Source organism: Lepisosteus platostomus, chromosome 26 (assembly GCF_059453375.1).
Source record: "Lepisosteus platostomus isolate fLepPlt1 chromosome 26, fLepPlt1.hap1, whole genome shotgun sequence".
In the NCBI taxonomy this organism is placed as follows: domain Eukaryota; kingdom Metazoa; phylum Chordata; class Actinopteri; order Semionotiformes; family Lepisosteidae; genus Lepisosteus; species Lepisosteus platostomus.
In genome coordinates, this window is record NC_142636.1 from 12,776,811 (window position 1) to 12,799,025 (window position 22,215).

The following is a 22,215-nucleotide window of genomic DNA, read 5'->3' on the forward strand; positions in this document are numbered from 1 at the left end:
AAGGCCAATAATGCAGGCTGGAGTTTGTACCTTGAGGACTGGATTTGTGCAGCTATGTTGTAAGTTAATTGATTTTCCATTTGGTGAAATACAATATTGTATTGTTTGTATTCTGCATGTCTCTGACGCTATCTTGAGAGTTAACAGTACAAAGAGATGGTAACACTAGTAATCTGGGGTTTACTGTAAATTGTCAAATATCATTGTGGTGAGTTTGCATTTATATATTTGCAAGCATACTAACAGAAAAGGTGTTTTTTTTTGGCTGTGCTACATTACAATGTGAATTGTGAAGCAGACGTTGGACTCCTGTACATCAGGGATGGGCTACGCTTATTACAGTGCCTTAGCAATTTTGTTTTTTGAAAACTGTTGTTGTAAATAATTGAACTAATTATGTGAAAAACCCACCTCACAGTTTTGTGGAGTGGGTAGGTATGGTAAGGTGATTCAATCAGTTTGTAGTTGAAGAGTAAATGCCGAATCCTACAGTATTTCACTACAGCTCTTAAATATTGGATGTGCCCATTCCTGCTACTGTATAAATGATTATGATGTGCACTGTGCCTAGTTGTAGCAGGACTGGTTCTTTGATATTATGAGTTCAGAACTGTACTTTAGAGGTGAGTAATGGGCAGGCATGAAAATGCAGACACTGACATTCTTATTATATAGGCATTCCTTGACAATTCATTCTTGAACTTTATCATTCTAAGGCCAGTGAAGCCAATTCCCAGTACCCTTTTGCCATCCATTCTTCTGTAGTTCCATAGCCATTTTTTACTGGTATATTTGCATTTTGTTTAAAGAGGAGATCACATTACCATTATAATTGCAGCATACTGTATATTTCACCAGATTGCAAAACATTAACAATTTTGCTGTATGGCCTTCTTAAATGTTTGGTATCCCACTAGGATGAGTGTTTCCTCTAATTTTGCACTTATGGAATTCTTAAGCATCTTGCTTATCTGTCAAGAAAACTATAGTAGGAATCCTAGCTTGCCTGCTGCTAGGATTCAAAGTACTTGATGTGCTATATTTTATACCTATTAAAAATCAAAGTAAAAATATTCCTGAGCTACAGGATCTGGTTTGCGCTCTTTCTATACTTTGTACATTTTGATCTTCATTTTACAAACATCTTTTTATGTGGAGCACCTGAAACTCTCTAGAGTCTTGGATCTTGCTTTGGTTCCATCTCAGCATTTGTTTATTTATTTAGATTAATTACACGGTGCTCTCAAGCTTTAAAGGGCAAAGTTTAATTGCTTTATAAATTTCTATGCCTTTGAAAGACCTCAAAGCTGAATGTGAGGAAACAACATTGAGAAGCACATCAGCATTGCACCAATAGTGCTTTGCCAATAGGCAGAAAGCTAATGATGCAACACTAATTGCATTCCTCTGCACACTTTCTGGCTTAGGCATCCAAGATCCTTTTCAGTCTTTGGAGGAGTAGTTAATTATCATAGAGAATAACAATTTTAACATAAAGAACAACAAAGTAGAAAAAAGAGGAGTGTAACAGGATACAGCAGAGATGCATTCAGACTCAGTCAACAACATGATGCTTTTATGGCATTTATTGCAGCTTAAAGAGGGGTTGCACGCATATCAGAATAGTGAAAAACATCCCCTGCGCTTTAGATATCTTTTAAAAGCTATGCCACTGCTACCTGCCATTTTTATGGTATTCATTTTCCAATGAGTTAATTACAGTTGATTACAAGCAATGATACATTAATCCTTCTTCAGCACATCTTTCAGGAAATAGGTGGTGCCAGGCATTTTGTGAGATCTTTATAAACTTGTTTTTGCAGAAATGGCATGTTAATTTTCTTACAGAAATGTCAAATATATCACCAACAGTGCAAGAACCAAAATGTTGAAAAACACAATGTATTGTCTTCTAAGTGCAGTCTAACCATTTTCAGAAACTCATGTTGAGGGTAATTCATTTTCATCAGGGTCAGATTCATCATTTTATTTTGCATGCAAACATCTTAGCATTTTTCAATTGAATAGGTGATCTTATTTTGAGTTTGCAACCATCCATCCTTCTGTAATACCTGCTCTTTTCAGAGCATCAGTTGCTAATTTGTTTTCACAATTTGTATAATTTGTTTTTAAGATTCCCCCATGGAAAAGGAGAACACAGTGGATAAGATCAGCTACAACCTACACAAACATTATAACATATTGTACTAGTCCTGACCTCAAAACTCTCAAATGACTGTTGCCATTTGTTGACATTTGTCAAAACAGTCTGAAGTATTTATTGTTCAAGTGGTTTCAACCTCAGGCTTGTTAGACCTGTCGTATGATTATGATGAAATAACATATACTGTATCTGTCAGTTTTTGAAGATCCTGTATAAGTACATTGAACATGAACATTACTGTGAGTCCAATAATGATTCAGATCTTTTTTATTATTGTTTTCAGTTCCAGCAAAGATTATCAATATCTCCAAGGATATATCGGTGAATGAGGGAAGCAATGTCAACCTTTTCTGTCTGGCTATTGGTAGACCAGAGCCCACAGTGACATGGAGACACCTTAAATGTAAGTTGCCAATTAAACAAACAGAGGGAGGAAGAATTTAGTGATGCTTGGGGTTGCTGGTTCATTTTTAAGTTCATAGTAATTGCTTCACTTTTGACAGGTCGAGTGTTTTTTTACATCTCTTAAACAGCCTTCAAGGATCTACAGATCTTCTTTCTTTACTTACTGCTACAGATCCTGAACTGTATTGGGATAAAGAGGACTTTTGCATGCAGTCCTCCAACATGCCCTCCTGTCAGAATTGTTATGTATTTGATAATCTGTGAGTTCCATGCTGCTTTACAGGAGAGTTAGTAGGGACTAGAGGGTAAGAGCTTCTTCTATTAATGGCACTGCACACTTACAGGAGCCTGACAGATCTCCATAATTGCTGTTGCACAAAAAGTCCATTTTGATTTTACAATGCATTTTTTAATTTTCTTTGATGTTTTAAAAAGTTGAATTAGATTTGTAAGTGGCCTCAACCAGTTTTCTAGTTCAGGTGTGTTACCTAAAACATACTATAGGCCAATAGGAAAAAAAGATTGTCCTGTCTGTGTATGTTCATAATAAATTGATCACCTATTAGGTTGTGTAGGGTACAAACTTTTAATGGACAAGTTAAACAGAGACTGATGAATTCCTGAATGCTCAAGTTGTTGGAAACAATATGCTGTAACTAGGACTAAGTTCAGGAAGAGGTAAACTAATAGATCAATAAAAGACATCAATTAGCACTGATGATTAAAAGCTCAGTTGGAAGGAAAACCAGCCAACACAGGGATCCCAAAGGATAAGGGTTGGGAACCGCTGGCTTATTGAATTCTTTCAATCCACAGTGGTGGTGCTCAGGCACTCAAGAGCTCATGTCCACTGGGAACCCGCAGTGCACCTTGGATTTGAATCAACTACCTTCATTCTAAAAGAGGTCAACCTGGAAACCAAGAGGAATATGTTGCCTGATTTTTTTTAAAATGAGAAAGAAACACTTTATATGGAATAAAAAACAACATATCCCATGAAGCTAAAGGCATACACTGATTGTCAAGAGTGGGGCAGAAAGAAATGTTACCCCTTGGGCTAAAACGCAAAACACATTTTGCCCAGTATCATTGATGCAAAGGAACATCAACAGATAATACAAAAATTCAGAAAAAATAACACATCGTACATCATCTCATCTTAGTACTGAGTGACTTTACATTTAGCATAACTGAATTACAGTATTAGGAGGCCTGAAAGCACAAGACTCAGAAAAATAGGGCCAGATGGTACAGTACAGTATATACAGTATATCGTTAAAGTATATGAACGATATTGTATAGAATTCACTGACACAAATCTTCTGGTACATGATAAAATAAGTTGAAAGCTCTGTTAAAAAGTGTTATATTCTTGTTAATTAAGTGACATTTAAGGGATAGGAAGAGGACTGTCAAAATGGAGTGGGATGCCACATGGTTCAATTCTAGACCCACAGCTGTTTCAATCCATATCAATGATCTAGACCAAGACTTAATTAAAGTCCACAACATGTATTGATATCTATTTTGTATTCTTGTATTTTCAGACTTTTCCCCATCTACAGTATTACAAATGATTAAAAACATATGTTGCAAAATGGTCAAACTTTAGATTTAATGTTTTACAAGTTGCAAAGTCACATCTTCATTTCATCCAAAGTTAATACAGGAAAACTTGCTCCCTTGACTGTAAAAAAATCTTTTGTCTTTATTCATATTAACACAAACTGCCCGAAAGAAAGTATAGCCATTAATGCTAATTAGAGATAACAAAATTAAACATAGGGATTCTGCCTGAATGCCTAATTACTTTTATCAGATCCTAATCAATATTCTATTTAAAATTGCTTAGTGTGTTATTAAGGTCATTGTTCTTTTTTATGTTAGAGAAAGAAAGAGAAATTAGATTTTGTTCAATATTCAGCCCAAACTTGAATATGTCTTTGTTTTTTATTTTCTGTCTTTGGAATGTGGACTTTTACTGCGTAATACTTCAGAAAACAATATTTAAAAGTCAGATGAACAGAAAAAGATGTTTGTTCTAATTAGAACAAAAAAAATATTATGAAACTGGGTCTTTGTTCCATAAACCTCACTGTGTGGTATTTGTCTTGTTGTCATCATTCTTCACTTGACTGATCTTCAATCTTTCAGAGAGAATAACTCTGGGGTCTCCTGCCTCTGCCCAATCTATCACAGTAATAGGCACAAAATGGGATTTATGGCTTGTTGACCCCCCCATGCACACACACTGCCCAAATCATGATAGCACAGGCTAAAGAGATTTGAGCTTTACAATGTCACACTAACTGCAGCCCACTGTAATCCCACATGTGCTACACCAGGAAAACATTGGTGTTCTTTGCATCTTCACAAAAGTCAATACTGATTCTGAAGAGAAATCAATGAATAAAAAAACTTTGCCTGTTTTGTTTTAAATTAGAGCAGAGGAGAGGGGATTTGGTAGTACACAATTATTTTGTAATTTTCAAATCCTTCTTTAGATGTTTGACATCTACTTTCCAAAAATTTCAAAACAATCTATATACTGTAAATACATATTTAGAAACAGTCTAAACCATGGATGAGGAACCAAAAGTTGATGATTGGTGATGTGTAGAAAAAATGCACTTCAGAAATAAGCAGCGAATCAGTGAATACCAAATCACTTTTCTTATTTTTTGAAGAAAACAATGCAGTTAAAAGCATTAATATTAAGAGCTCCAAGGTGTTTGCCAAGTAATGCTTGCAGCTTGAGTACTGTAGTCCAGACACCAGCATTTCAAGTTTGGGCTATGTCATTTGGAGATAGTCCAGACTTGGTCTGCACTGAGATTGGGATTTCCCCAGTGATGGTACTTAGCAGAGCCAGGTTAGGACGGTCTTATATTAAAATTATATTAATAAAAAACATTGCCCAAAACGTACAAAAAATTACAGTGCAACACACTAAAAAACAGCATATTATAAATCAAAAACATTTTGTTGTAATTAATGAGGTGGTGTGGCAAAAGTGTGGTTTCTGCTTCTTAAAGAAAAACCCAGTGAAGACTTGAATCAGGTACATTGTAACCTATTGTATATGATTGTCATGAGAAGTCATATTTTGAAGTCACTCAAATCACTACTGGCTACTTTTTCTGTTTTTTACGTGTTTATTTGCTTTTACTTTGTAAAGCATCTATGTATGTTATATTTTATTATCAAAGTCTAAATAAATAAATCTGTTTGATCATTACAATTTAATCATAATTCTGTATACTGTATTAAGTTAAAAAATTAGAAATTCTGTTAGTGTTGTACGGTATTGTGACATACATTATCGGAGTTGTGCGTAATCATTCTGTTTAATTAAATTTTGTGTCTAGTACAGTTTGCATACTATGCAGTATAATTACTAATGGGTTCATAAACTTTTCATTTTTATTAGTAAAATAAGATTTGACTGACAACCATATTCAGCAGCTTTCTTTAAGGATTCACTGCGCCACCTGGCTATTTTACAGAGTAGTGTAGTCCCGCATCAGATTATGTGAAAAAATTAAAACGTCAAGAAATGATGCTGTCCATTTTACCACGGCATTTGTTGCATTATACTGCCTGACATCTCACACATTTTAAGTGGCTGCATTCTGCATATGGAAATTAGCTTTCTTTAGAGATTTTAATTGGGGAGTAAAATCAGGATTATTGCTAGAAGAATAATATGAATTTAATGCAAAGAAGCACAAATCTGCCTTGATTTTTTAATGTCAAGAATTATTTTATTCTACAAAAATGATCATTTGGATTTAGGATTTGTACCAATCCTTGTGACAAATAATAATAACCTGAAACATAGAAAAAAACTGAATATGGATAAGGAGGGCTCAGGCAATTTTTGAGTTAAATCAAATTTCTCTGTATTTTCATGACATTTTTTCTGCATCTTCTGGACAGTGTGAAAAAGAAGCTTGTCAAATTTGGATCATTTTTAGCCTTGCTGGGTAAAGAAGAAAACTCTTGTCCATTTCAGAGTAAACCTTTTTGGACAGAAACAAAAACCTTTTCGGTGTTGAGCTGCGAATGATGGATAATCAGAGAAAATGACAAAGAATATCCATCACTTCGAGGTGAAGAGTTCATTTTTTCTGTGTGCTTGGAGATTGTTTTTCCCTGTATATATATTTGAAGGCTTTAAATATGAATGTTTGTTGTTTCTTCTTCCATGGATTACAGACAGTATTCTTTTGGTACTTTTGATTTAAATCCACCAAGCAGAGGACAGAGGTTAGAGTCATTTCAGTAGACCCCTGAATGAATTTGATCATCCTTTTGACCCACCTCAGACATCCCAGTGCACAGATGATCACGTATGAAGATTGGATCTACAATTTTACATCTTTTATGTGACTTTGATCCTCTTTATTTCATTTTCCCTATCTCCAGATATAACATCTTTGAAGAGAGCAGTGTATTACATAGTTCAAACAGACTGATTGATTAATGATTAGTTGCAGGGAAACAGAGGTATCAGAGACATCTAGTTCCCCATTTTCTGGGCTTAGAAGCTATAGCTTTTTACCTTGTTTGGATTTATTGTCTCTGGATTTGAGAACAGAATAGAGGGTCTTCTGGTTCTATGGCAATTGCATCTATATTATTTACAGGAAGTGACACTGTAGGAATGGAACTTAAATGCCATCGGTTGTTCCTGTTGCGAAGAGCCTTCATCAAAGTCTCGTGTTCCCCTTTTCCTTTCAATTTGACAAAGAATTGGGCATTGAGAGGCAGAGCATCTGAACTATGCCACCAATTACTGTACATCCAAATCAGTGGAATACTAGCAATCTGTCATCCCTATAAAAAGACAGCATATTCGCAATACCTCCATTGTGATTTATCTTATTCCTTTGAGTCTTTGGTAATTAAAATCTTATTTTAAAGAAGGAAAAACTACAAGTGTACTATAAAGCTTGAATATATGTATTGATTATCTTTACCTTCAGACTACACTTTAATTTTAAATTAATCAAAATTAAAAAAAAAAAACAATTTGCTAAGCTACCAATTCACTTAATATGAAAATGCAGACCTGAACAGGAACATCATTAGTCTTATTTTTGATTGGGGTATTCAAAATCCTGAAATGACCTGATTAAAAAAAATAATGACATTAAATTCAACACACAGCAGAACCAGAGAACACAAATAGTAATTAAACAAGAATATATGTGGAATTAATATTAAGCTATGCTCTTGTAATGATTTCATGAAAAAAAACTCCTCAAAAACTATGTTGTAGAAGTGGATTTCCTTAGATCCTCTGAGACACTGTTTGATGAGGTTTGCGAATCCCTAAGCTTTTAGCAGCTATGCAAGCAGAAAACACATTTTGACTGTTGAAACACCAGCAAAGGGGTCATGCTTTCAAGCTTATATAATAAAAAATTTAGAAATGTTAGAAAATGTGTCATGTTTGCATTCCTGGTAATTATGTGTGAAACTAATCACTATATAAAATTAATATCCTTACAGTATATGACACTTTTATATGTTTGCATATACAGATAAATGTCACATATACATTATGGTGTTTAAGGTTTTAATTCCCAAGTTTATTACAAGAATAGCACATCTGCGTTTTCAATGAGGTAAAGAGCTGTTTACAATGGGTTTCATATTATTGTTGCCTGCTTGGGAAACTGAACAATAGATTGAATGTTGACTTGACTTGTTGTTCTTTAGTATTTCTGTCAATTGCAGGTACCGTACCAGCTGTTTCACAGACCTCAGATTCATCTGAAATATAGAAATTGAACCCTCTTCTCTGTGCTTCTAGATGGTCTTCTGAGCGAAGGGGAGTTTTTAGACATCACTGAGATCAAGAGACAACAAGCTGAAGAATATGAGTGCATCACAAACAATGGCGTCTCTGCTCCTGACACACGCAAAGTCCGCATCACCGTCAACTGTGAGTGTCAACTGAATCTATGATTCTTTACCTTGGCTTCTTCCCTAACCATGTCAAGGAAAGAAAGCTAGTTAAAAATGTCATATACTAACCAGAAACCTGAGGGACTGTCTAGACCTTGACTGCACTCCTCATGAATGAGATTAGATGTACAGTATGTAATTGTTAAAAAAAAGTCAAAAGATCCAGATAGCATGTATAACACAAGTATGTAGATTTCTCATAAATCTCATAGTTTTTTTTTCTGGGCTGAAAAAAACATCATTCGTGATTCAAGGGACTTTTTGACAATATACTGTATTCTGTAGGTCAAAAATAAAGTGTGAAGAGATGACATAGTGTTATATTATACAGTACAACGTTACATCCTGAAAAATATTCTAATGATTCTATCATTTCAGTCATACAGTAAAATGGAATAGTGGTGGAACACTCAATATTATGATTTTCATGCATTTGGTAGAGTGACTGGAGGAAGTGAGTCATGCCATCGTAGATGGGATATGACTGCTTCCTGTCAACTAGTTTGGTAAACCATTTAGTTAGTTATTGGAGGAATGTGCCTGGATTATTACACCGGAACTCTCCACTCACACAAAAAAAAAATGAGAAAAACAGATCTGACAAAGAAACTTTGGTGTGATGACAGCAGTGATCTAGGCTTGGAGTGCTGTTATTTAGCATTCTGAACTACCTTCTCTGAGTAATCAATTTTGGGCTCCGTTTCTGAGTGAACACTCAATACTTGGAAGGAGAGTCTTGGATGCATTGATCCAAGGTCTGGTTCTTTCCCTTAAATTGATTTTTGACAGGTGTCTGGAAAAAATCACTGTAAAAAGCAATGTTTAAATGAGATACATATTTTCTTTGACAGATCTGACCCTATTACAATTCACATCTACCCTCCTCTATAGAAAAAAAGCAAGAGTTTGGTGCCTTATTCACTATGCCAGTTTTTCCCACCTTGCAACTTGAATATAAAACCCACAAATGTAGCTTTTGCTTTTCAATTTGCTAACCTAAAAAGATAGGTCATAAACGTGCCAGTAATATTAGGACATCCTTTTTGGAAATGAGACAGACAATAGGACTAATGATTGCTATAAACAGAGAACAGAGGATGTATAATGTCCCACCCATCCATTTTCAATAACCTCTAAGGGTCAAAGTGAAGTTCTGTCTAATACACATTGAAGAGGTCCAATTCATAGCAGACACACACACATTCGCACATTCACACAAATACGATGACAAATCAGAGAAGCCAGTTAAGCTGGACACCATGTGCTTGGAACATTACAAGGAAACCAAAAGAAAACCCAAGGAGCCACATGAACATGGAAACCCCAGTCATGACGTAAGCCAGGCTACAACTGAATTCATAACCCAGAAAATATGAAGGAGCAGCACTGTCATATGGCTATTTCATCCACTATATAATGTGTCTCCCACAGTATTAAGATGAATTGTGACCAATCAAAATATTAATTCAAATTTATTGAATTAAGAGCATAAAGAAAAGGTAAGTAGATAAGTAGTTCAGGTATGAGGTGTTTAACCAAGATAGACCAAGAGGTATATGCTGTAAGGGGTCATTTTAACAATTCCATGCAATTTATACACATTACATGCCTGTCCTGCACTGTCCTATTATGATTTCCATACATTTTGTGTGACTGTGTGTTGCTTCAACAAATTATTACAGAATTATATTATCCAGAAACTACTGATAGATTTCCCCTATTATGTCCCAGTGCAAGATGTCTTTGTCTCTGTCTCCCTTAGACCCCCCAGTCATCACAGATGTGAAGAACATGCCTGCTCAGCTGGGGAAGACAGCTATTCTGCGGTGCGAGGCCATGTCTGTGCCTACTGCTAGCTTTGAGTGGTACAAGGATGAGAAAAGGTAAGACATACAATGATACACACTTGACGTATCTAGATTTCCTGGCAAATTTAGGAATTGTCCTGAGCTAGATAGATACCTACTGTATATACTGTATATCGAAATGGAAAGCCAACATTACTAAATGCGTATATTGAAGCAGTGCTCACTCTTGGCAATTTTGTGGATAGTTATAGCTTTTAGGGTAGCATGGAAGGGCCGAAGGTTCAGAAAAGAGCTGTAAAAGGAGTACTTTTCTGACAATTTGTCATTGGGTCAGAGTATAGTAGTTGTACCTTTTTTCCCTTGCTGACTAAATGTACCAAAAAGGAGTGTAAAACACTAAGCTTAACATGTTTTTGGACAAAATATTAAATTGTAAATTTAGAATGTAGGTAACGAGGAATCTTAGAGTTTTAAGAGCCTTGTTTTAATGGCACAAAAACAAAGTTGTTTCTGGATGGAAGCCTATGACTTCAAGCCGCGGACGTGGGGCTAGGGGTGACTCTGGGCGTCCGTCTTCAAATGCAGAGCCCCGAGCTACAGAGGCACGAGGTTTAAATAATATACGGTGAAATCAGGGACAGGTGTAAGGGATAATGAAACCAAAACACAAAAGGGTCAGAGCGCCCTCTAGGGGAGGGATGGCGATTGTGACAATTTGCTTACAATTTTATTAAGAAATTTGAGGCACTGCTTTCTAACCTTGGATGTATTTAGTTATTGTGCTGAATTGTAAAACTAAGCAAAAGTCTGGCATTGTTATACCATCTGAGCAACAAACGTTATGCTTTTAATGCTGTATTTAGTGGTAACGTTGGCATCACATTCGTAGCATGAGTTGATAAATTGCTTTTCTTTAATGCTAATTTGCATGAATGCATATTGAACTTTGAAGTCCAGACCTCACCTGTTCCAGTCCGAACTATGCCTTTAATGTACAATTTCTTTGGTACTTGCATTATTGTTATGGGTTTCATTAATATCATGTCAGACTTTTATATTCAAATGGTGTAAAGATTTATTTTCTTCAAATGCCTTCATCTTACGAGATGCAGAAAAACCCCTCTTAATGATTATCTGCTAATAAGAGATTGTTTGACTTTTTCAGGCTTATGGAGCATGACAGCAACATGAAAATTCAGAATGAGAAGACACGCTCACTGCTCATGTTCACCAATGTGACGGCAAAGCACTTTGGGAATTACACCTGCTTTGCCTCCAACAGACTGGGCTCCTCTAACTCCAGCATGCTCTTGTTCAGTGAGTGACACAGTACAATATGGCTTTTGCAAATTACAGCCACATAATGTATAAGGGAACAAATGAAGTATAATCGACTTTTTTTAAAGGTTTTGTTTCTTTAAAAATGAACATTTGACCCCAATATTTGACTCTATCAAAGGTACAATTTAAATAATACAATTTGTAGTTTAAGAAAACAGAATCTACAATAGACTTTTATGTACAGTAAGTGTAAAGATGATATCCCTTTCATGCATAAGATATTTCCTTTTTATTTACTTTGTATCTTATTTTTTGTGGGCCCCGCTTCCCAAAGCACTTTCTTTCACCAAGAATAGTTTTCTGCATTTTTTACAAGACAAAACTTCCTAATTGAAGATTGCAATAATTTTAAATGACTTCAAAATGTGTTTAATTAGGACAATGTGCCCCACGAAGTGTATTTAAGTGCTCTAATAATTTATCTCTTTTTGATGTCAGAATTTTCAGAAAGAAAACCTGCGAAATTTTGTTTTTTGCCAAGTATGACTGACACAGAGGCTAGTGTAATAAAGTGGATTGTGTTGATTGTGTTGTTAATTTAAAGTAATATTTTCTTCATCTCTCCCAGGACCTGGAGCAGCAAAAAATGGGGCTGCAGCATCAGATTTTGGGGTCTTCATGACAATTTGGTTCCTTTGGCCAGCACTCCTTGTTCTCCTATTGAAGATCTAAGTGTGACAAGTTGAATCTGAAGATATGAAACTACGAACCCATCACTGTGAACGAAAAATTATGCATTAATTCCAAGAGCCATTTCTTCATCGTCATTTTCTTCTCAAAAAAAGAGGCTCTTTCTCTCTTCCCTCTAATAACAACAACAACCATGATAACAGAAGTAAAATCTTTCCTTGTTTTCACTGACATTTAATCGGCCCAGTAAAGTTTATATCAGGCCAGCTCTGCTATTCACAGTGTGGTTGTGCATCTTGGGTACCTATTAAACTATAGCCACACTAGACAACCTGATTGCTTCTCACAGCCTGAGAAGTGTTTTGAATTTATCTATAGGTCTGTATTATCTAGAGATTAGATAGTGATTTAATTAATTTTCTGTTGGAACAAATTTGACCAGTCATAAATATTGTAAACTGATGTGAGAGGCCCAGTCCACAATGCTTTTCCAAATAGATTGCAAGAACTTAACATTGTTATAAATTTGTGTAATAGAAGGGAATCTTTGAAGACCTGATATGCACTTTTAATTTCATTGAGAATACTAAAGGATTTAGCATCAGATTCCCAACTTTTCCAGAACACAATTTAAAAATTTTAAAGGGACTAAATCTAAAAATTAAAAGGGAATAAATCTAAAATAAGATTAAGTGAATTTCATGGTTGAAATATTATAAAATCTGTAATTTCATGAATGAAAGCTTTTATGCTGCCACATCTGATAAGATGTAATATAATGGAAATAAGGAAAGGTCAGAAAAGGCAATTCATTTAGCCTCTTTTCAAGTCAATTCATATAGTTAGAATAAGTAATTTATAATTTTTAAGGAATGCAAACAAAAATGTAAGGTCATTCCATTGTAGCAACTAGTGCAAGTATGATTTCACAACTGTTAGAAACAGTGTTTTATTACAGCAGATTTCTAGCAGTGAGAGAAGGAGTTGAGCTACAGTATATGTGACATACTGTACAGTACCTAGCACCAGGCTTGAACATAGTGAACACAGAGCATAGTGCTGTGGTTGAATGCAGAGCTTGAGACAAAAGCTGTAAAAAAATAATCCAAGTACGGTACACCAATATGGAAGCTCTAGGACTATTTTCGGCTCCTGTAAGATGTCCTTTAGGCACCTAGCGTATTTAATATTATTAAAATTTAGAAATGAAGCTAAAACAAATAGTAAAGTGGACCAATTAAATATTTAAGAAAGAGGTGATCAGACAGTACTGAGATCTACCTCTTTCAAGACTTCAGTTCTGATGAATAGTTAATATGAGTTGAGCCAGTTAAGTCTTCACCCATTCATTTATAAAAAGGTTCCTTTAATTTTAAAGGCTTTGGCTTAGTTTTTTTTTAACTTTGCTCCCTTTCAAATTAACCCCAAATAATTTTTCCAAGTCTTGTTTACTTGGAAAACAAATACATAAATGTTCTCTGTTTGCGCCTATTGTAATTTTATCTTGAAATATTTGTGACTTCATAATCTGTGACGTTTTCAGAAAGCTACAGTAGGACTACTCCTACTGATTCCAGCAAACACGCATAGTCAGTTTCCAATCTGACAGAGTCATATTTCCATGTAAATTCTGTTACTTTTTGTGTCACTCAAGGAACACATTAATACTGGAGTTATTTACAAGAATACTATGGCATGTACAGTATTATAGTTTGTCTTATATTTCATTATAACTTTAAAATACAGTATGTGAGAGATGCAGGTTTTAATGCATTCCCAAATGATTTTGAAAATGAATAGGCTGGGTGGTATGGAAGAAAGTCCTATTTATGCCACTGATTGAGGGTTACCAAGTGACTATACCAATAAAGGTGCTTTCCAAAGCACAGTGCTTGCCCGGATTATTCTTGTGTGTATAATACTAGCCTATCATTGGGATTCTGCAAGTGGCAAGGAATGGCAAGCACAGCACAGGCCAGTAGGGATAGGAGCAGATGGCCAGGAGTCTCATGGCTCTAAGTGAAACAGTAACTGCTGTAGCTTCCTGGGCACCCGTGGGCTTGTAATGAAGTCAAAGAGCCATGCACTGGACCTCCTAAGCTGCTTATTCTCCTGGAAGGCACCTTGCAGAATTTAGCACCTCAAAAGACCAGTGCTTCAGAGTGAGAGGAGCATTTCTGTACAGCTCCTGTCTTCACTGTTCTAGTGTAGCACAGGAGCTGTGTGCCGTGACAAAAGGCAATGGTTGATATATAAAAACAAATGCAAAATAGTATTTTAAAAAAGTATCTAAAATGGCTCATTATTATGTCATCCATTAAATTCTTTAAAATCAAGCTGGGACGTTCCTGCTGAAATACCTAATATTTGAATGCAGATTTACTAAGCTACTGTCAGATGTCCAGATTAATAATGGACTGTTCTTTGTAACTGTTCTTATGTTCTCATAGATCTACCCATTCAAATGATTTATAGTTAAAAGTTCACCTTATACTCTACTTGATAAAGTAGATGTAGTGGACTATGCTTGACAATGCAGTTTCCAATATAAATTATTTTGCTATGAATGTCTCAAACAGAGCTACTTTATTAAGAAGCTAAATTGAGTTCTAATTTTTCCTGAATATTTTTTTTTTCATATAATGTATTAAAACACCAAAGGAACACCTTTTTTTTCCCTGAGGGGATTTTAATCACAATTTTCAGATGAAACATCCTGCTCTGAAACTAGGCACCTGTCAAGACTGACATTTTTACTACGTCCGCAGAAGTTCAGCAAAGAAATGTGTTCTTGCTGTGGCACTGTCCACACTGCCTACCCAAACCAGTGTGTGTGATTACTGAATTGAAGGAGATTTCAGAATTGGACTTAGAATTCAAATCAAACAAAAGTTAAAAACATTGCTTTCCTATTTCTAAAGATACAAGATGTTTCTGATTAATTGCAAGATAACAGATAACAGTACAAAGTGTCTAAGAAAACTACAGTAATTTCATTTTTCCAATGTGTGAGGGATTTTTTCCTGTTTAGCTGTTTTTTGTTTCATGAATGTATAGCAGTATCTTTTCCTGCTCTTTCTGTTCCCTTCCTAATGCTGTTTCATTGCGATCATAGTTAAACTATGATTAAGTAAAATGTAAATTATGAGAGACAAAAAACAACTGCATAAAATGATTAATGTAACAGTTCAAGATAACATGCTAAAAAGAGGAGAAATGACATTTGATTCCTAGGCACAGCACGAGAAAAGTACGAGCTTGTTTATGGAAAATGTTTCAGTATGATTAAGTTTTGTCATTGATATGGTCTCTTAATTTTTTTATAGTGATGACATTTTTTTTCTTATCACATTATGATCACTTTTATCATATTTCACTCTCACAGTGCATTCAGTTTCTCCTTTTTTTCTTCTAGCAGTTTTTTTTTTACTCAACGTGAACATGAGTTTGTTTGTGATGAGTGTTTCAGTGATGTTTCCTATACAGTATATAGACAATAATGTTAAAGGAATAAGAATAAATAAAAGGGTTTTTATCAAGATTATGAAGAAGACAAAAAGCAAGAAATAAATACATTGAACTGGAGCAATATGTAATTGGACCTGTGTCACTCCTCAACTTTGTTTAGTTTGGTCAGTGTGAAATATGTTCAGTTAGGTACAGTGTAGTAAAACCTGACCTTAAAGTGATTTGTATTGCAACAATATACTCATATTTTACCTTTCTGTAAAATAACTTAACCTATTACTCCATGTAATGAAAATCACATTTCCTAAAGCCCAATACATTCTGATCTGAAATGTATATCGTCCAAACACTTTGGACCCAGCAAGGTGAAACATTGAATCACACACTGATCTATTTATTTTAATTTCCTTGCTAAGTGAGGATGAGTTCTTTTTTCCCCAAATGTAAATATGTCACTCATGGGCGTATAAAGTATTTGATAAAACTGCTTTCATCACTGCTGTCATAACAGAATTTACCATAACATACCATATGTGCTGCTTGGGTGATCCACTGACTAACTTTGTTATAATCCTACTGTCCTGCTGTCTTATGTGTATCAACCTTAGTGCTATAAGGTGAACTACTATATATCTGGAATGTAAACTGTATATTAAAAGGAGCAAGAAAATATTATAAACCCAGAAAAAGAGCAACTGCAGATTACAAGCAATATTTCTAGCAATCCCATGTGATTAAATTATCTGTTGTTATGTTTTCTAGAATGTTCTGGTCTGGTCATTATTTATGCAGGACAGCGTCACAAACTACTACCATGTGATGAAAATGTCAAAATGTTAAAGTTCAATTCAGGAGCTAGAGGTGAAATCTAATTTATGTGACTGAGATGAAAATATAACAAGTTATGGAAATGTTCTGGATTTAACTCTTGGTTTGAGAGGATTTGGATAACTATTTGGATGAGGAGATTACCATAAATGTATGAGAAACCAAACAGGCTGAAGGGTTCCTTCCTTCACAGGGGTACTAAGGTTTCTGGAGGGGTATTTTCTTGAAGAATGCTGGGATATGAAGTCTTAAGGCCCATATTTATACTGTAGAGAGGTATTGATTTGTGGGAAATGGGTCATGTCTTTCTACCAAATTTTCCTGTCAACTCCACATTTTGTAATGCTTTGAGACATTTCACCTTCCTTCACATACAGCTTCACATCACATCTACACTGGACTTTTTTTACTGTCTAGTTTCGTATTCTAACCACATTGTTTATTTCCTGTTCGACATATCAGTCCCAATACTGAAGCTAAACAAAGGAAGTATGACAGAGTGTCTTAAAATCATTTGAGAGCAGTGAGTCCCTCTTCATTATTGTGTGACCCTTTTTTAAGACTGTCCCTTGTTTCCAGTGGTGACAGAGGTTACAACCTGGTTACAACCCAACTGAAATATTCTGTTGATTTCCATGAACTTTGTTGCCATGACAGCAGTTTGTTTTTGGACTTTTTGGACTTGAATTAAAGAATGGGAGAGAGGCTGAAGAAGAAAGAAGACCCTCTTCATAGCCATTTTATAATGGAGAGATGTCTAGCCTGGAAACAAGGCATTACCATTTGAAGAAATTATACTAGAATATCTGGTTTCATGGTTATTATTAAGTTCCACCAAGCCAGATTTATTTTAATTAAGGTATCACAGAGGGACTGTAGTCAGTCATATATCTTTGAAGCATGATTCTTTGATATCAAAATGGCATTGACTGTGTGCTTCCTTTGACATTATGTAATTATAACATTCCTGTGTACTTAAGATCTATTGAACATTATTTTTATCAGGTTAATTGGCAATATTTGTATATGTTTCATGAAAGATGGTTTTCCACCATTTTTGTTCCACTTATTTGATGGATTATCCATATTAAGTGGGGCTGTTGACGTATTTAACTTTAACATCGTAAGCTGCTTCTTTTTTGTCTCCTTAAAAACATGTAATTAATACGATTTGAACCTTGGTGAAGGGATCTGTTTATCTGAATTCTAAAGTTCTGTTCAGAAAAAAATTAAGTTAACCTTTTTATGGTACTTTTGTGTAGTTGCATCACTTTTATGTGTCCCATGCCCTTATTGAAAAGTTTGCTTTTACATCACCATGCCCAAAAGCACCTTCAAATTATTTTCCTTTATGAAAATTGTGAAAATTAACCGCTAAAGTCTTAGATTGTTCAGTAGGTTACAACAGTGAGCAGTTTGTGTTGGCGAGTTTAATTCATTCTAAAAGAACAAAGCCCCATTTGTCTATTGGATATGCATTTTGACTAAAGTCACACATCTAAAGTACATTAATCCAAAAAGTAACAAATCCCTTGCAGGAGACAAGGAGATTGTACTTGAGTTAGTGCATTACAACATTTTCAACACAGACAAGAGGAAAACTGCACCCCTGAGCTATGCAGTTTTTTCAATCTAACTAGAAAAGTAAAAACAAACACAAGTTATCTCTGTAAATCAGAGAAACAAACATTAGTTGATATATCTGCTATGATGTCTATGCAATACTGGGTTGCCATCTTTGTTAAAAGCACAGTCAGAACTGTCCGATCGGCATATGTCATAGGAATCAATAGTCAAAGAGAGAGAAATCCAGTCAGCAGCATTAGCACATTAGTTTGATATTGACATCACCTTGGTACAGCAGAGTCAATATTTCTGCTATCTTACCATAAGACATGTATTTTACCCACTGGAGTCTAACTACAGCTGATGTAGTTGATGATCCACTCTCAGCAGCTTTAAAATATTAATGGGTAGAATTTCAAAAAGCACAAGAGAAGGTTTCATGGTCAGTGCTTTTATTCCACCCCAGAACCTCCCCTGTCATGCATCCTGTTTTGCAATGGAACATTTTTCATTGGAATGGAGTGGACCATTCGGATGCCTAATACCGAATCACGACACCCTTAAATTCCTAAGCGTCATGTACATAATGGCTAGCCATAAAAGATGTCATAATATCAATGTGGGTTAAAGCATGTAAATGTTATCAGCATATGGATTTTGAAAATCTGAGTCTTGTGTGGGGTATATTAGGGTTTCAAGGGGGGAGGGGTATTTGGGAGGGCTTCAGTGCAAATATTTCATATAATCATATGTAAGATCCCAGAAAATCTGAATAAAATCCTGGGAAAAAATGTGAGCCAGTGGTTTGAAGAGAGGAGATGTGATCAGTTAAGGCCACCTATGTGATATGTTTCCAATTTAAGACTAAAAGCAAATATAAGAGCCAACAGTTGTACTTCATAAAAAAAAATGTTAAAAATACAATGCTTTATTTTAGGGGCTGTAAATCATACTTTATAAAAGTAAAACACACAAATGTTAATACTGAAGTAGCCAATTCTGAACTCTTTACATACTGTATGATAAATAGCTTACTTAAGGTACTGCAATTAACTGAACAAGTAATCCTTTTTAAGAGTCACTTGCTACCAGATTATTGACAGACTTTTATATGATCTTTCAAATGGTATACTGAAAAAATCAAAATAATATACCAGTTAAAGCAACAAAACAGATCTGCTTTTCACAAGTGGTAACTTATAAGAAACTATGTCAGTATACCTCTTTATCTGCCCAAGTATTTACCACATTATCATTATCAGGTAACAGCTTAGATAAGTTTTTATTCACATTAGTTGCCTGACCATAATTCTATAACTTAGTGCCAGTTTCCACATTTTCTTTCATACACCAAATTGCTGTTGAAAATAGTATCCAAAAAGGCATAGGAGTATAAATGATGCAGGAGCTGTAGTTCAGTGATGCCACTAACACAGATGAGTACATTTGAGTACTTCTAAATCAGGACATACAGTATACAGTTGAACAATATCTGGGCTACGATCTCGGGGAACCAGCATCACATTTCAACTCATATGGCCATCAGAACATAATTTCAGGTTTAAATCGTAAAAGCAAAATTATTTTTATATCATTAGAAATGCGCTTCTGCATTTTTGTTTTAATTAGCAGTCTAGTATTAATTAATTTAGGATAATTAGCATTGATTAGCAATGAAAAAATGCAGCCTCGTTGACATTATTTTATAAATATATTGCACAACATTATAATTTATAAAGCAATGTTGCAAAGCAAACCTATTGATACCATGTATCTAGTGGTAATGGCTGACAACAAAACACGTAGACATAGAAACAAATAGACATATAAATAAAGATAGCTAATACTGTAGAGAGATTTAACTAATATGATACATTATCAAGTGAAGTTCAGCAAATCGACAGAGCTTTTTTTAGACCTGGTACTATGTATCAATGACAAGAAAGACTTGTGTCATACACAGAAAGACCAACATTAGGTAGATAGATGGCGAATTACAGTAGGTACAGTACCTGTAGGTGCCTGTCATTATACAGGCTAAGTCTTTGCTGTCTGGCATTATATTTGTAATCAGGAAAGAGATCAAGCAAGGGTTTATTGAACATTCCACTCACTCTACCTCTCTACAACTGTACCAATAAACTCACAGTTGAGAACTAAAAAATTACGGATGAGAACGGCAAACATACTTTTCAAACAGGCTGAAATCAGGTGACAAAAACATTGGTTGAAAAATGATGTATTTATTTTTATATGAGTTTAAATTTGCCAGTTGTTTTTTCCACTTTTGATACTGACCGATCTAAAATATCCAATCAACATGACTTATCACTGACCCACTCCCTGAGAAAATGCCCACTCCTGTATTTGAATCAATCAGTTCAGTTCTACGTGGAGTGTGATCATGTATTCAATTTATTTTTAATAACAATGATTGAAATACTTTTTCTTGGTACCCTTTTCAAGGCAAGGGTTGCTTAAGGGACAGCTTAATGGCATGATTGAGTTTACTAGTATTTATTTGAATTTGGCAGTCCTCACACCAGATTCCAATCTCCCCTCTTCCCTTGTCTTCTCAATTCCACAGCACCCTGGCTGGACTTAATGACTTGCTTTGAGTTCTTGGTCCTAGTCAGCCTGTGCCAAAGCCTGAATTTAAACTGGATTTAAACTGGCAGTCCTCCAGGCTGTATCCCGGGTGTCCCTTGTTAACATCGTTTACTAACTTTGAGGACAAAAAGAGCATTAGGCACATAAGAGTTTGACATGATACATTTTCAATTAGGAAAAAAATGTTGTTATTATTTTTAGTCTTTAGAACCGATGAGTTTAAAACTACATTGAGAAGTTTGCACCATCACTGTCATGGCAAACTGAGCTTAAGCTGGAACCATAAGAAATATACTGTTCACAAAAAAATTGCAAAGTTTATTATTAGAAAAATTCTAGATTTAATTTAAACGCCAAATAAAACTAGTTACCAGAAGCATGGGCGAAGGTTCTGACATTCTTCAGTTAATTCCAGACAATATAGAACAATAGCTCAGCAGCTGTTGCAGCGCTAAAGAATGGTTTGGCACCAAAAATAAGAGGACATATTGAAAAGTAAACAAATTATCTCAGTTTCATTTTCTTTGCTTTAATAAATCATGAATACAATAGATACAGGCAGCCCTATAAAAACAATAATTCCCCTAAAATAATTATTTATCTGTAGCTGTGAGAAGTTAGTCATTGTCATTAAAGATGTATATTAGAATTTAACTAATAATGATAAATCAATTGGATATGACTAACTGAATTCCATCCCTCTCTTTATCTTCTTTGGCCTTTTCCCACAAGGTTTTCATAAGTCAACCCAGCACAGACCCTCTGCTAAAAGCATCGCTATGTCAGGACGCATCAACCAGTCCGGAGATTCTGTATATCTATATGTGTGTGCGTGTATGTGTGCATCGTCTGGCTGTCCATTTCAGGCATGCTGGGTTCTAATCTTCCAGACCTGAGAGTTAATGTATCCAACTTCAAATGAACCATTGTCTTCCACATTGAAAAAAATCTGTGTTGTGAAGATCCTGTTTTTTTTTCAAAATCCATGAAAAAAAAATAAACAGAACTTTGTTTTTAACATATTTCTCATGTCTGATTTTGCTGGAACCAACTGTTTGTTATTATTGCTTGAAGTCACCAATAGGGAAAGGACAAAACTGGAAGAGAATCTGAGCCAAAAAAGGAACATTTCGCAAAAGAACTGTTTTGCAAAGTGATTTGCAACATGGAGTCTCAGAAAGAAGACTGAAAAAGGGGAAATTACCAGATAAGATAAAAGGATATGAACATCCCGTGAAAATCTACCATATACTGTATATACTGGATTCCTGGATCAATGTCTCTATTTGAGAAAGGGATTTATTTTTTGTGCTTGTGAAGTATGGATATTTGTAGTAACAAATGTCACAATGAAATTGAAAGTGTTTTTTTTTAAATTCCCAAATCCTATTTGTTTTTTGTTTTTAAATTAGCAATTGT

The 22,215-nt window shown here is 35.0% G+C and overlaps 1 protein-coding gene across 1 annotated transcript in view; it reads left to right on the forward strand.

Moving 5' to 3' along the window:
* Nucleotides 1-21,814, forward strand: part of iglon5 (IgLON family member 5) — a 202,756-nt gene extending 180,942 nt beyond the window's left edge. Inside the window, exons 4-8 of the mRNA XM_088620567.1 lie at nt 2,448-2,567; nt 8,391-8,522; nt 10,308-10,428; nt 11,519-11,670; nt 12,263-21,814. Coding sequence (XP_088476693.1) covers nt 2,448-2,567; nt 8,391-8,522; nt 10,308-10,428; nt 11,519-11,670; nt 12,263-12,366 — 629 coding nt within the window. The 3' untranslated portion in view covers nt 12,367-21,814. The remainder of the gene's footprint in view (nt 1-2,447; nt 2,568-8,390; nt 8,523-10,307; nt 10,429-11,518; nt 11,671-12,262) is intronic.
* The last annotated feature ends 401 nt before the right edge of the window (nt 21,815-22,215 follow it).